Genomic DNA, 14,021 nt, shown 5'->3' on the forward strand with positions numbered 1-14,021 from the left:
AGTTTAATTTATTACATTTGTCAAGAGGAAGATGGTATATACTATTGCAGGTGTGAACTTGCAAGTTCCCATGCAGATGAAATAAGCCACTTTTGTAACATCCTGAAATTTTATTCACAAGCGTCTAGGGACAGCACAAGTCAAGACACAAGGGAGAAATCATCCTCTGTTCCCAAACATACAAGCATTGAAAAGGCTTTATTTTATAAAAGGCAAGTACAGCACACAGACCAACATGTCTGGTGCTTGTTATTTAGCATTTCAATCAGAACCAGCTGGATAGGGCAGACAGGGGTGTCAGCCACTTACAGAAGTGTGAGACAAAATAGAAAGGTCTGCACTACAGCAAGTGGCACACTACTGGATCTGTTCAGTGACAAATACACAGAAAGGTGTTCACTAGAGTCACAAAAACACTAATTCTTGTTCTTTTTGTCTTACAGGGCTGGTAATAATTGGTGGTGGGTTCCTATAGTTGCACCTCTGCTGGGAGGTGTACTTGGAGCAATGATCTATGTCATTTTTATTGAACTTCATCATGCAGATCCTCAGCCAGAAGAAAATGACACGCATGCTAAATATGAATTGACCAATATGGCATAAGAAGTGAAGAATTTTCTCTGTCATTTTGTTGTGCAGCTTTTATGCAAATGGTTGTTTGGACCACTGTATGAAACCCATATGCCTCAATTAGAAATTCACCTTTCAAAGCACAAATTCTGTATAGAAGTTCAAAATTGCAGCCTTTCCATGAAACATTGGGCTGATCACATTCAAAATAGTATCTTCACTATGGGAAGGCTAAACTGTCCTTTTTATATAGCTTTTAGAACAAGTTATCTCCTAGATGCAATTGTAGTGAGATGATGCACTGACCTGTTAATTCAACTCATATGATCTTAATCATGTTGCCTAATTAATGAAAATACTTTAGATATTGATGCAAAACTGCATGCATAGCTATTTAACAGGTCCAGTGCTGAATTAATGTGCAAGAGCATCACTCACTTCTTAAGAATGGCTTGCCTAAACATTTAAAACTATACCCAAATTGGCTAAATGCCAATTAAAACAGTTTAAAATAACTTTGCTAAATTTTATGGAGCCACTATTGATAAGCAAGAAACCAGCTCCTCAGTGAGTGTGTTTACTAACTCACAATACGATCACAAAAGGTAAAAACTGTTGTAAGATCAGCACTAAAGAGACAAAGGGTAACTTCTGCACAGGGTCTTCACAGCATCAATGCTTCGTTATTTTTAGACTATTTACTTGACCTTTATGCTACCCAATATTAAAAGCCTTATGTAGAATACTAATCTGAATCTCTTCCGCTGTGCTTTCTGGATACAATTCATTCCTGTGGAGATGGCCCAGCAAGAGGCTGATGCTGTGCAGAGGTCAGCACAAAACCTATGTCTGTATAAACTTTAAAGAGTCCTGCTGCTACTGATTTACATAGGTGGATTTCATCTGCATTGTGGGAACAATTTTTAATGTGGGAGCAGTAATTAAAATTAGAAACTGGTCTCAGAGCTAGTCCTAGGTCTGATGCCCCAAGGAAGGCCAGATCCACATCAGAGTTCTGATGTGTGGGTTCTCTCCGACTAAAGAGAAATGGTTGGATATATACCCCATCCTAAATATCCAGCCTTGAAAATGAAATTATTTCTGCTTAATCATTGTGAATTGAATGTATTCAGTTAAATCAAAGTTTATTTCTATTATGTATACATCTATCCATGGTTGGTGGTGGTGATCATGAATAAAAAAACATCCAATTCAGCAATGCTCCTGAGATACTTTCATGGCTAAACTTCAGAGCACCAGATCAATTCACTCATTTCAGGGAGCTCTTCCCTTGGGATTCCTATAACTCTGCTCTCAAATTCCATGCTACATTCCCGATTTCATTCCTGAAATGAGAAGCCCTTTGTGTTGCCACTAATAGCCTGTGCATTTCCGTGCAGTATCTGCAGAAGATGTTTACAAAATACCGTGGTCAGAACCCGCCTCAGCATTTGGGCCAATCAGGCCTTTGTCAATGCTTGTCTTGATCACGCTCCCTGGGATGCCATGCCAAATTCATGGCAGGAAAGGGACAGAAATAGCAGGTCATGCAAAACTGCTTGCTGCAGCTCCAAGTCAGATATTGCAGTATATTCGGGGGAGTATAATTCCAATTTTAATTATGTTTTTAAGAAAACTTATGTAACTGTAATGAACTCAGGTGGCCCAGAGACATATCAGCCCTTTGCAAAATGCTCATTTCATTCAGTATGTCTCTGCTGTGGGTTAAAGTCTGCTATATCCATGCATCCTTGTATCACTGGCTGGAGAGTCTCAGGAACAAGAAGGGAGAGCTTATAGAAACAGTTCTCATTCTGAGCAGAGAAGAATCAAAAGTAAAATGCGAAAATTAGTCCTAATTTTAGACTTTTTGTTGGCAGCAGTGACAAGCTAGTTCCTCGGTCCTGTATATTGATAAACTGCACTACATAAAGCAAGATGGGGTGTAAATGCAGTTGCAGACTGATCCTTTGTTTTACCCCTTGCAGTGAGTGCTGTCTCTCATCTCTTGGTGATCCCTGGGGCAGGAGTACTCCCAAGTAAGTGGCTGCCAACCTTCTGTATCTGGAGAGGGATTACAGAGGTAGAAACAGCCTGAGAGCTGCCCTCAGCTCTGAAAAGCACTCTTCCACTGACACCAACATCTAATACGAAATATCTGTGCATAAAATAAAAATAAACAGCTAATTAACCAGAAATAACCAATTTTATTCAAAATGGTAGAGGCAGGTTTTCACTTGTGTTAGAATTTTGCATAGTCAGTAGGCTTCATATGCATCATTATATTGTTTCCTTAATCCACCATGGAAAACATGGGAAGAAGGAGAACTCAGGTCAGGAATGAGAAAGGGACAGTTTATTTATACGCCTACTCACAGACTAGCCCACACTCGCTGTATGCCTGTGCATTGGCCAAGGTACATAAAGTTGTTAATTTTCTCAGAATCCTTCTGATCACAACATGTTCTGTCTATAAAACATAAAACCTTGTTTCTCCTACTCATGCCATTCCTATGCACATAATTTCTGTATGAGTGACACTTACTTGTCTGAAGTTATTAACATGCAAATCGTAAGCAGTGACACACTAGAGTGATAGCATAACAATGTCTTAAATATGCTCTCAAATTGATGTCAATTCTGTGTTTTCTTAAAGGATTTAAATTTTAATTAATCACTCAATATTTTGTAAATTCTTTGGGGACACATGGTATTAACATCACAATTCATCCTGGATTCACAAAAGCCAGAATTTCATTCAGTAACAAGGTGTTATAGACCTGTCTCTGACTGACAATTTAAACTTCAAGGAATGAATTTCTGCTTTTGGGACAAACCTCAGCTGAATCTTTACTACAAAACCATGACCAGTATCCCATAATATAATGGGAACAATAACAATCACCTCATTCCATAAACTTATACAGACATTAGCTGTTTTACAAAAAACAGAAAAGCATTTTGACTTTGCATAAACTATGCAATTTCCTAATATCAACTGATATTCAGTGGTCACACTTATGTTAAACTAATAATAATAACAACAGTTGGCAACAAGTTTTTCTAGCTGAAAGATGTTTTGATTAATGATTTAATAGTAATCAGTCTTAATTTTAATGTTGAAATAAATTAATTTCACGGCATTGCTAAACTTTCATTTTGGGTTTGTTCTTTTTGGGAGCAAAGTGCTTGTTCTTTAGAGATAAACTTAGTACTGGAGTAATTTAGAAAGCTGCAAATAGTACTGAGTTAAAAGCTGGCTACTGCATGTTGTTTTATTGAAGTCAGTGAAATTATTCACAATGGGTGGCTATACAGGCAAGGAGAAGTGATCAGAGAATCGAGCTCAGAGTATGGCAGACATTGTACTTTCTTGGAGTTTTGTCTGTGGATTTAGATGGTCAAATACTGTGGTTCAAAATAAATACAGTCAATTCCTAATAAATGCATTCCAGTGCTATTTTTATATATATAAAGGAAATCTCCCCTCTGGCACCTAAGGACTTAAGGAATAAATAGCTGCCTGTTACGACCTACAATGTTTTACAGCCTCATGCTGGAAGAACAGATGGACTAACAAGCTGGATTCCCAGAGCACAGCCCCTGTGGCAGATTCTGTGGCTCAGCAGCAGGGCCAGAGCAGAGCAGTGGGCAGTGCCAGGCCAAGAGGCACCCACACAACCAGGGCCTCCTGCTCTGGCCCTTCTCCCCTTCCTGCCTGCAGCCTGCCCAGGAACACTCTCTGCCACAGCTTTCCCTCTGTTCTAACAGCCAGAGACCAGGTGGGATATTTTGCTGAAGTCTCTCTTCAGAGATTGTTTTTTTCATACATGTATCACATGAGATTTAGCCTGCAGGGCTTACAAAATGCCCCTGGCTAATCTACCCATCTTCTCCTCCACAGATTTGTAACAGGGGCATGCTTTGCTTGTTTCATTCTAAAAGCACAGGAAAACCTGTGCTGTGGGAGCAAGGGAAAGGATAGGTGCTTCAAATTTACTCTGAGAACCACAAAAGAAAAAACAAACAAAACCAAACAAAAACCAAAACAACCCCCCAACAAGAGTATATGAAGTGGCAGCAGACATTTTATCCTCTATCCATCCTGAGGAGACTTATCCTCCTATCAGTCTTTGCAACTCTGTTCTCCTTTCCTTCTTCTGCTAGCACTGTGCTGTGCTCTGTCTCTATACAGCACAATGCATCTCCAGAGATTTAAATGTGGCATGCTTTCCTAAGTTACTTATGAATCTTAGAAAGTTCCCATGAGAGCAGATTCAAGCTTCACCTCACATGTTTGGTTTTTTGGCAGTTGCTTGCATTTTTTTCCCCACTGTTCCCACCAAATAACCTTGTGCTGGAAAACACAACAATTAACTGTAACTTCCAGTAACAGCTGCTCTTTTTCTGCTTAGTATAATTATTATTGCATAAGAGAATGCTTCTTTAAAACAGGCACAATTTTAAAAGCCTTCTTTTTCAAACCGCTATTAAAAATAGCACAGGTTATCCAGGGGAAAAAATGCAGTGCCCGTCAGTTAAATAGGTTTTTGTCTTCTACTTTGCACTTACAACTTGTTAAACAAATACTTTTAATTATTACTCTGTGAGTGTTAGTGCCTTTGCACATTTGCACAGTCTAATAACACAGTCTCAGAGGAGAAAGTAGTAGGTAAATATTTTTACCATGGAGTTTCTTTGTATATTTGTATCAAATTTTAGAGAAATTCATATAGTACTAAGCTTGACATGACACATTTATATAATTTTTTTCTTTGCTGACCCTAACTTCCAAAGGTGTCTCCAAGACAGGGAATATGAATAAGCAGCAGCTTATATCAGGAATGATTCTTGATCACCTCTCAGGCACACATGTATGTTTTGGGTGCAAATTCTGACATTCTCAGTACCATTAAGAGGACCAGTTTGGGCATATTAATACTATTATTTCCTCAGCATTAGGCACATAACAGTCTAGTAGGTGAAGAATACATTCCACACCCTCAGAAATTACTTTGTTTCACCGCACAACTCTTCTCAGGAAACCTTGCCTGCCTTCCCATTATAAACATGGCTGTGAATGAAAAAGCAGCAAAGTAAACAATATGTTAAGACTTGAAAAGTCAGCATCTGAATAGAAGGAAATGAACAATCTCAGCCAGAACTGAACAGATGCAACACTTTCTGTAGCATGACCGAGGCATCAGATAACAAACATGAAGCCCAAGCACCAGCACATGCTTGGCAACAAGCACTGCTAAATTAAAGAGGCAGGTGTTTTGTTAATGCCTTTTAAATAGACTTACAAATTTAATTTATTTTAGAATAAAAGGACTAAATTGTGATGGTGGAGTTTGTCATAGCAGAGGAACAAAATTTGATAATTTGAACATCTTTGAATTATTGAAACAAGGGGAGAAAATCAAGGGTGGGGCATGTGGGGAAGAATGGAAATCTCAGTGAAGGAAAGGGAAAGTACAGTAGTAACTTACTCAATTTCCAGTCCTCTGAAACCTGCTGCAACTACTCAAAAGAGGCAGTATGGACCTTTCCATTAAAAACACACAATATAAAACCAAAACCTGCTTCATTTTCATTTCCATCTCAGATGTTCAAGACATTAGCAACTGATGGCTGCACTCTGCAGGAGACTTCTGCTACACAACCATTCTGCCACCTAAGGCAGGAAGCCTGTTTGGCTTCACTGCAGAGAGAATTTAATCTCATACACGTGTATTCCCCTGGGGGTTCATGCTTTTCAGGGTATAGAATCAACATGTTTCTGAAGATGCTTGCACTGTAGAACAGTAGAAACACAAAAAGAGACTTGAACCCAACTGCCAGATTTCCATGGAATCTCAGGGGATAAAGCAAGTGCAAAGGCTCCTCCAGCAAGTCTTGGAGAAGGAAAGCAGAACAGAAAAACTTTGATTTAGAACTACATTGTTTTCACAGCTATGACTGCTTCAAAGTCACAGGCCATTTGCAAATGTAACATATATGCAAATACCATTAGCACCTCAGAGGTTTCTAATCCAAGAAAATATATGATGGCTGAACAAAATATGGATATGAACACAGACACATTTCAATCTGTTCTGACACAAAAAGACAAAATCCTTCCTTAAAATTGAAGCCATTTTAAGCCCCATTTGCTATCACAGGTGGTTCTTTGAAATTCAACTCAGGAAGTCAACCATACATTTTAAAACAACTAAAATCTACCTAAAACGTTTACCACACCTGAAAGCAGACCTATAGCCTTTTCTTCTTCCAAGTTTTTCACCTGCTTTTCTGATACAACTGGCAGAAAGCCACTGGTTCTCTCTCAGGCTCCTGTCTTGCATAAGTCTTTCACATCCATTGAGCATCAGACCCCAGACAAAATATCCCATTTACACAAAGGCAAAATTCAATGTTGAGGCAGATTTCAAAATATGTGTAGTTCCATGCAATTTCAAAACATATACTGCTAATAAACTGGACCTCCAACAATTCACATGGCAATTACACTCTTTTCCTTGCCTTTGATCAGATGTGTTGCTTACAGCAACCTGACAGAACAATAATTATCTCACTAGGGCAGATCTACAGTACACAGGATTTGGATTTCCTGCTAGGGAAATACTAGAACAAGAGACATAGTTCAGGTATTGGTGAATTTTATTTGTTGTACAAGATTGACCCTGAGAAACACTGTATTACAGGATATGATGCATAAATCACTAACAATCAGCTTGACTTCCAGATTCAGGACAGAAAGTGTTTAAGCTTAACAGAGTTCTTCTTTGTACATCTGGCTTCAGGTAATTTCATTAGCAATTAGAAAGCCAGAGAAAAAACATTCTCAAAAAGATATTAAGTGAACTTCAGAGTATAGCTATCCAGGGAGAACAAGGAGTGTCAGAAGCTCTCTTCACATGTAGCTTAACTTCATGCCCAAATAGCAGCTGTGTACAGCTTAGAAAAGTGAAAAGTTGTAAAATAGCTATGACCTGAATCTCTCTGATGGTGTTTTAAGGTTACCATGACTGAGATAACCATGCTCAAAAATAACTAGCTTGTTTTACTTTCAAGCTTATTTTTCTTAATAGATTTTAACATCAGTCTCTGGCTATGAACTTTGCTACTGTCATCATTTTACTGATGATCCTGAAGGTCTTTTCCTCTGTTCTTCTATTCAATATTTATTTTTAAATAAACACAAAGGAGGTCTTTTCCTGTGTGCTCTTATTTGGTCTGATAATAAACACATCTTGCTTCACTGTCATCTCCCTCCTCTGCCCTGGTACACAGTGACACAGAGCCCCACAGGCCTGTGGTGTGTTGGGCTGTGGGAGAGCAAAGTGTTACACACCAGGACTCTAAAAAAATTGCAGCTAAGTCTCTCTGGAGGGCTTCATCCCACAAGCCTTCCTCCTACAGTGACTTTGGGAAGTTTTTCACTGTCAGAACAATCCTTTACTCTTTAAGGCAGCTTTATCAAAAGCAGTGTCTAGCACAGAGGCTCTACTGCTACCTCAGTTTCATTGTGATGGAAGAAGAGGACCACCGGCCTACCTAGGAGGAGTTTGGTGCTGACTACACATGTCCAGCTGTTCTGAGAGCCAGATAAAAGCTTAGACTGAAAAAAATAGAAATCTATTGTGGCATTTAAGCATAAGGAGATACTTCAGGCATGAAACTTGTCTGCTGAGCATCTCTGGCCAACAGGTATTAGACACATACCAAAGAAGTCAATATAAGATATTGAGGCTGTTTCCATAAGCACTTACCCATCAAAGAGAAGTTCCTGGTGAAAGGCAGCCCTTTACAGAACACTTTTTTCAGAGTATCAACACTGCAGCACCATCTGGATTATTTTGTCAGTTGTGTATCAAAAGCCACAGCACTTGTAAGTATTAATAATAGCTCCATACTCACTGGTAGATTTTTTTTAAGCAAAGCCTGTTTTTAAGTTTCATTTGGCCAGGACATTGTTTATCATTATTACTTACTGTATTATTTTTTTCAAAACTGTGACACATTGCTATAAATGCTAGAGAAACATTATTTGGACAAAAAAATATACATTGTAAGTGTGATGAGTATGGCAAGATCACATTAGTTCTGAACATTTTGTTTATCTGTCTCAGTCTCGAATACATGAACAATGTATTCATCTGGCTGCTTGCTTATTTGAATGTCTTAATTATGACATTTTGAAAATCTTAACAGCTCTTAAGAAAGCAATTTGTATGAGTAAGGTCTGTTGTGTTTTCACAGGGGCATGGCTTCTGTAGTCAGCAGCAGAGTAAGTGTGCAATGGACAATGTGCAAATGCAATGCACATAGGAAACGCCACCCGTGGGTCACTCAGGTCCTCTGTGTCCAAGAGGTGAGGACAATGATTAGGATGTAAGGACTGATGATATTTTTTTTCTAAGTGTTTGTGTGATGCTAAGCACAATGATAAGGCCCCATAGCACTGGGATGATAATAACCACAGCTTTATTGTGCTACTGCATCATAATCCTTGATCATGAACTCAGCCCTCCATTGTAGGGAAGATATATTAACCTGCACCATTTGTGCAGTCCCTGATCTCTCTGAGAATGGTAATATGATAGAGTTTATAACTAATGCTGAGTCTGAAGGCTAGTTTTGGTGACTGGATGGATTTCCAGTAAACTGAGATCAGTGCTCCAGGCACACAATTTTCTTCTTGTTACCTGGAGAAGCACGTAGCTAAAAGAAGAAAATTATGCTTTATATTTTACACTGAAAGCACAAGACTTAGTTATACCCAGAGATACAAGACCCTTGCACTAACTGCGCCAATAGTCACAATATTTGAACACTGTGGTATGTTTGGAAAGGACATCTGAGCAGGACTACAATGCTCATTCCCCATTACCAGGCCCAAAGTGCTCTAATTACATTGTTTGTGTACGCCTGAAAAACTTCATGCTGCTTTTAGACAGGATGACTAGTATCTCTAGGGAGCATCATGAAAAGGTCATGTGCATCTCACAAGACTCACAAAAATCCCTAGACTTTTAATAAACACATTAATTCATGTTGAATAGCTCATGTTCCAGCTATAGTTCTATTTTTAGGTTATCTGCTGTGCTTATATAAAGAAGTGCCACCAGTTCTGAAGTATTTTTAAGGTACAAAGGTAGCTGTTCTCTTCTATGCAAGAGGCTGCTTCCACGATACCACCAGCTGCCAGCTAATGGAGCTGCAGGGAAGGAGCCAGAACATGGCCAAGTGACTCAAACTGGAATGTGAGCTAAATGCTCCACAGTGAGCTGGGGAGGTCCTCGTTAAACTGGTTAGTTGTTTTGTCCTGGGAACCTTAATAAAATCTAGACAGCAAAAAAAATGCTCATTACTGAAAGAGCACATCAGAATATCTCAGGTCAGCAATGGCTTGATCTAACGGCTTACTCCTTAGTCAATAGCTGAGATTTTCCTAAGAGATAACTACTTTTTCCTATTGCAGTGTTGAAGCACCAAAAAATTCAAGGTTTGCCCATGAAAAACAGAACAGCCCCTTAGATGATTTACATATCCAGAATACTGCAAAAGTACTCTACAAAATGGTGGAGACAGCCACCAGGCAGAGCTGTGATAAGGATTTCCAATGGGCACAGACAAATTGTAATAATATTTTTAATTTGGTAGCCAAATTATGGAAACCTACATACAGCTGTTTTCCTCAAGATTTATTCTGGAAAAAAAGCACTTTCTTTTGAACACTGAGTGATGTTTTTCTGTATACCTACATTCAGAATAGACTAAATACAAAGCAGCAGGTGTAAAGCAGGCTGCTGGCATGAATGAAGTATATGGAAGCACAACTCTTTAAATAATAGCTAGGCCAAAATTATGGGCTCTACTTAAGAGGACTTAAAACTGAGTCTTCATCCAGAATTATATTTCTTTTATTCACCTAGAAAGCTCCACAGTAAACCAAGACATTGTCCTGTTCAATTCCTCAATAAGAGAATACCAGAACTGTAATGAAGTCAAATTTTCCTCTTTTGAGCCTCTGATAATAGAATTAAAGCACACAATGTGATATTTTACACTTTCCCCCTATTAATTGTCTCGCCACCAGCCTTGAAAACTCTGTATCTTCTTAGTATTGAAGCTGTTGCCTCAAAACAGTAAGAGGAAACATGAACACTACATCATGGAAGACAAAGTGTTTAATATATGTCAATGTATCAACATTTTCTAGTTTCTAGGCAGTTTATATATCTAGGTGTTACAATAAGCAAATTTCGGAGCCCAGGAAATGCAAAGCAAGTCCATACAAAAAGTCACTGAATTAAACAATAACACATGGCCAGAAATCTACCTTCCAGAGACCAAAGAGAATAAAAATTAGGTAAACCAGGCAATAAAAAGCGATCACTTGAGACACGTGCTCTATATCCTTGGCATCTTAGGAGCACAATGAAAATGAAATACCAAAGGACTTGATTATACTAAGAGAAAAGGTAGCCTAACTGTGCAGACTAATACCAAAAGCTGTATATAAATGTATAGTCTAAGCACATTGCCCAGTGCTGCTACAAAGTGGTATTTGATCTTGTGGGACCACAAGTTTCTTGCCACTCTAATTCCTTTTTTATCAGCTTATGATTTTTAATCAGGAAAATGTTTCACAGTCCCCTTTACCAATAGGGAATTATATATACACTTAAGTATATGCTTATGAGAAATAGGATTGCAAGCTCATTGTTTACTCACTTGATGAAAAATTATGTTTAGACAAAAGATATAATGAGTTCTCAGGACAGCTGAAAATAATGGTGCAATGCAACCTGCACATTTGTGATCCAGAAGTTTGTTTTTGTTTGCCTTATGTTCAGAGAAAGACTTAAAACTCAAATCAAATCACAGTCATACTCACAAATTTGCCTTAGCTTTTATAACAGTGATTAAAAGCAAACATTCATGGTTTGAAGCACATATAAGAGTATGAAAACATGTACCAAAATTCCCTGAATTCTGCAAATTATCAAAAATACACTTTTCCATGGTTTGAAGGTTACATAAGAAAATAAAAACAATGCTCTAGAACTTGAGTCATATCAAATTGACTGAGTATACCCCCAAATTCAAGACACACGTAAGAATGTTTATGTTCCCTAAAATCTGTGCAACCATTTTAAGCTGACTGTAGGGTGATGGCTTTGAACTGCAGTCACAATTTATTGAACAGGCCCATATTTGTTATAGAAATTGATACAGTGCAATGACTTAGGACTTCATTACCACTGAAAACAAGCCCACTGATTTTACCAAGTTCTGAATCAGCCACAGTTCTCCATGGGAGTATAAAACATCTACCTACTTTCTCTATCTCAATGCTTCCTAGGATAGAGCCACATTTTCTTGGGGATTTGCACATTTCAAAGATAATAGATCATTCTTTGCAAACTAGATTGTTTTGATCTAGACTTAAATGAATTACCTGCATACTTCAGTAGTTGTGCACTTAAAATCATAGCAATTAAAATTATGGAGTCAATACTTAATCTGTTTATTTCATGGTAATAGCCAACAATGTCAGCAGTAAAGAATGTATCAGAGCAGTGTGCTTCAGATAAAGTCTTTGGAAATGTGCAGTACTTAGAGTAGTTACCAGCATTTCCATTGACAACCCAGATTTAGAAAACTATAAACAGAAAGGGAAACATTTTTAACAGCTAACCTTCAGCAGATAGCCCCCCTTGAAAGTAATTTGTACCTTTTATAAACATTAGCCCATAAAGACATGATGACATGTTTTAGTCTCAGTGAAACATGTTGCAGAAAATCTTGACACAGTTTATTTAACCTCTCTTCTATATGTAAACCATATTTGACCTCCTCCAAAACACTTTGAAATACCACATTCACTCTTCCATTGGGGAAAACATCCAACCCATCAGATCTTTCAGGATTATGAATTGATTACAGTTTTCAGGTCTTTCTGAGTTCAAATCTAAGAGATCGAATCAACTCAGTTTTGATATATAAGTGATAATTTATATCTCATTTCCTAGATTGAATTGATCTCTAAAGACTAGCCTATAGTTTACTCTTGAATTCTTCAAAAGTCAAAGCCACAAATCAAGTTGCTTTTACATGAAATGAAAAGATTATCCCAAGCTGTGACTAAAAATGAAGTAATGTGCACACGTTTTAAAAGGCCTACCTGTTACATAAGAGCAAGGCTGAGAAGAAACTATAGGTGTCTCTTCAATGCTTGAGTGCCCATATTGCAGAAGACAAGCCACAAAAAGGAGTCAGGTGCCTGGTAAAATTCACAGGACCTAGAGGGAGAGCGAGGGATCCCTAAAACTATGATTGCTTCTGAAGAAAAATTCAAAATCTGTCATGCACTTTGAAAGAGCTGTGAGGCCACACAAACCCAGGGACTCACAAAGCTGATACCCCCATCAGACCTGACGGTTGTTTGATGAAATCAGGAGACCTCCTCTCTGCTTTTTCAGCCTGACCAGCCATTCTTGCTAAAAGGCAAAGGAAACAAGATGCAGCTATGGCCAAAAGAGAGGGAAGAAAACTTGGAGCAAAAATTCTGAAGATTGGAAGCACTAAAGCCTTTGGCTGAATGCACATAACTGTGTCCTCAGGCAGCTGAGCAGGATTTGCTGTTTAAAAAGAAGCTGCAGTTCTCAAGAGACAGTACCACACTCCTTGCATGCCTGGCTGAAGATACTCACTTGTGTCTCAGGAGTTACACAGACTTATCAACAAGGCATGAGCTGGGATTTAGGAGCCTCAGCTGTTCCTGCACTTAATTGACCAGGGAACACCTGCTGGCATCCTGCCCACACCAGCCTTTTGGGACTGTCCTGAGGTAACTTTTCTGTTCCCATCACAAAGTACAAATCCAGTTACTTGTTGCTACTATTTGTAATTCTTGATTAAGTAACCGATGGCTGAATAATTACTGATTCCAGCATGGGGAAGGTCTCAGCCCTGCAAGGATTTCTAAACTAGTATCACAGACTAAAAGCCCTTCTGTGCAAATAGATCTCATGCCATGAAAGCTTCATTTTCTGCAAATTAACACCTGCAAACTGCCACAGGAGTCCTGCAGCCAAACTTCCTTCCTTGCTGTCACCACCATGGCTTATTAAAGGGAAATTTTATGATGCTCTAAAATCAACATTTTGGTTGTCTCAGAGACTCTTGAGTTTTTTACGCAATTCTAGTTGAGTGGCACATTACACATAGGAAAGCTTAGTCCCCAAAAATCTCTGGCACTGGTTTGTTCTTCTGTGCCTGAGTTTGCCTTGAGCAAAATACCACAGCACCTCTCACAGTTTGAGCACACAGAGCCAGTTACCTTTGTGCTTAAGGTGTGTACAACATCAGAGCTTGAGCTGGCCTCACTATGCTGGCATGTAACCTGTATTTGTTGAACTTAAAACCAATATAACGAG

General features: G+C 38.6%; 1 protein-coding gene and 1 long non-coding RNA gene across 3 annotated transcripts in view; one reads left to right on the forward strand and one right to left on the reverse strand.

The window, feature by feature from the left end:
• AQP9 (aquaporin 9) overlaps positions 1-1,785 on the forward strand; it is a 25,477-nt gene extending 23,692 nt beyond the window's left edge. For both annotated transcript variants that reach the window (XM_005521465.3, XM_014251276.2), the window contains exon 6: positions 444-1,785. In XM_005521465.3, coding sequence (XP_005521522.1) covers positions 444-603 — 160 coding nt within the window. In that variant the 3' untranslated portion in view covers positions 604-1,785. The remainder of the gene's footprint in view (positions 1-443) is intronic.
• LOC148183030 (uncharacterized) overlaps positions 1-13,255 on the reverse strand; it is a 14,580-nt gene extending 1,325 nt beyond the window's left edge. The window contains exons 1-2 of the long non-coding RNA XR_015773943.1: positions 13,017-13,255; positions 12,767-12,884 (exon numbers count right to left, since the gene is read on the reverse strand). This is a non-coding gene — a long non-coding RNA (uncharacterized LOC148183030). The remainder of the gene's footprint in view (positions 1-12,766; positions 12,885-13,016) is intronic.
• Positions 13,256-14,021: the final 766 nt, after the last annotated feature.

The sequence above is a fragment of the Pseudopodoces humilis genome, chromosome 16, assembly GCF_049639895.1.
Source record: "Pseudopodoces humilis isolate 2021_Gansu_Grassland_sample_001 chromosome 16, ASM4963989v1, whole genome shotgun sequence".
NCBI lineage: Eukaryota > Metazoa > Chordata > Aves > Passeriformes > Paridae > Pseudopodoces > Pseudopodoces humilis.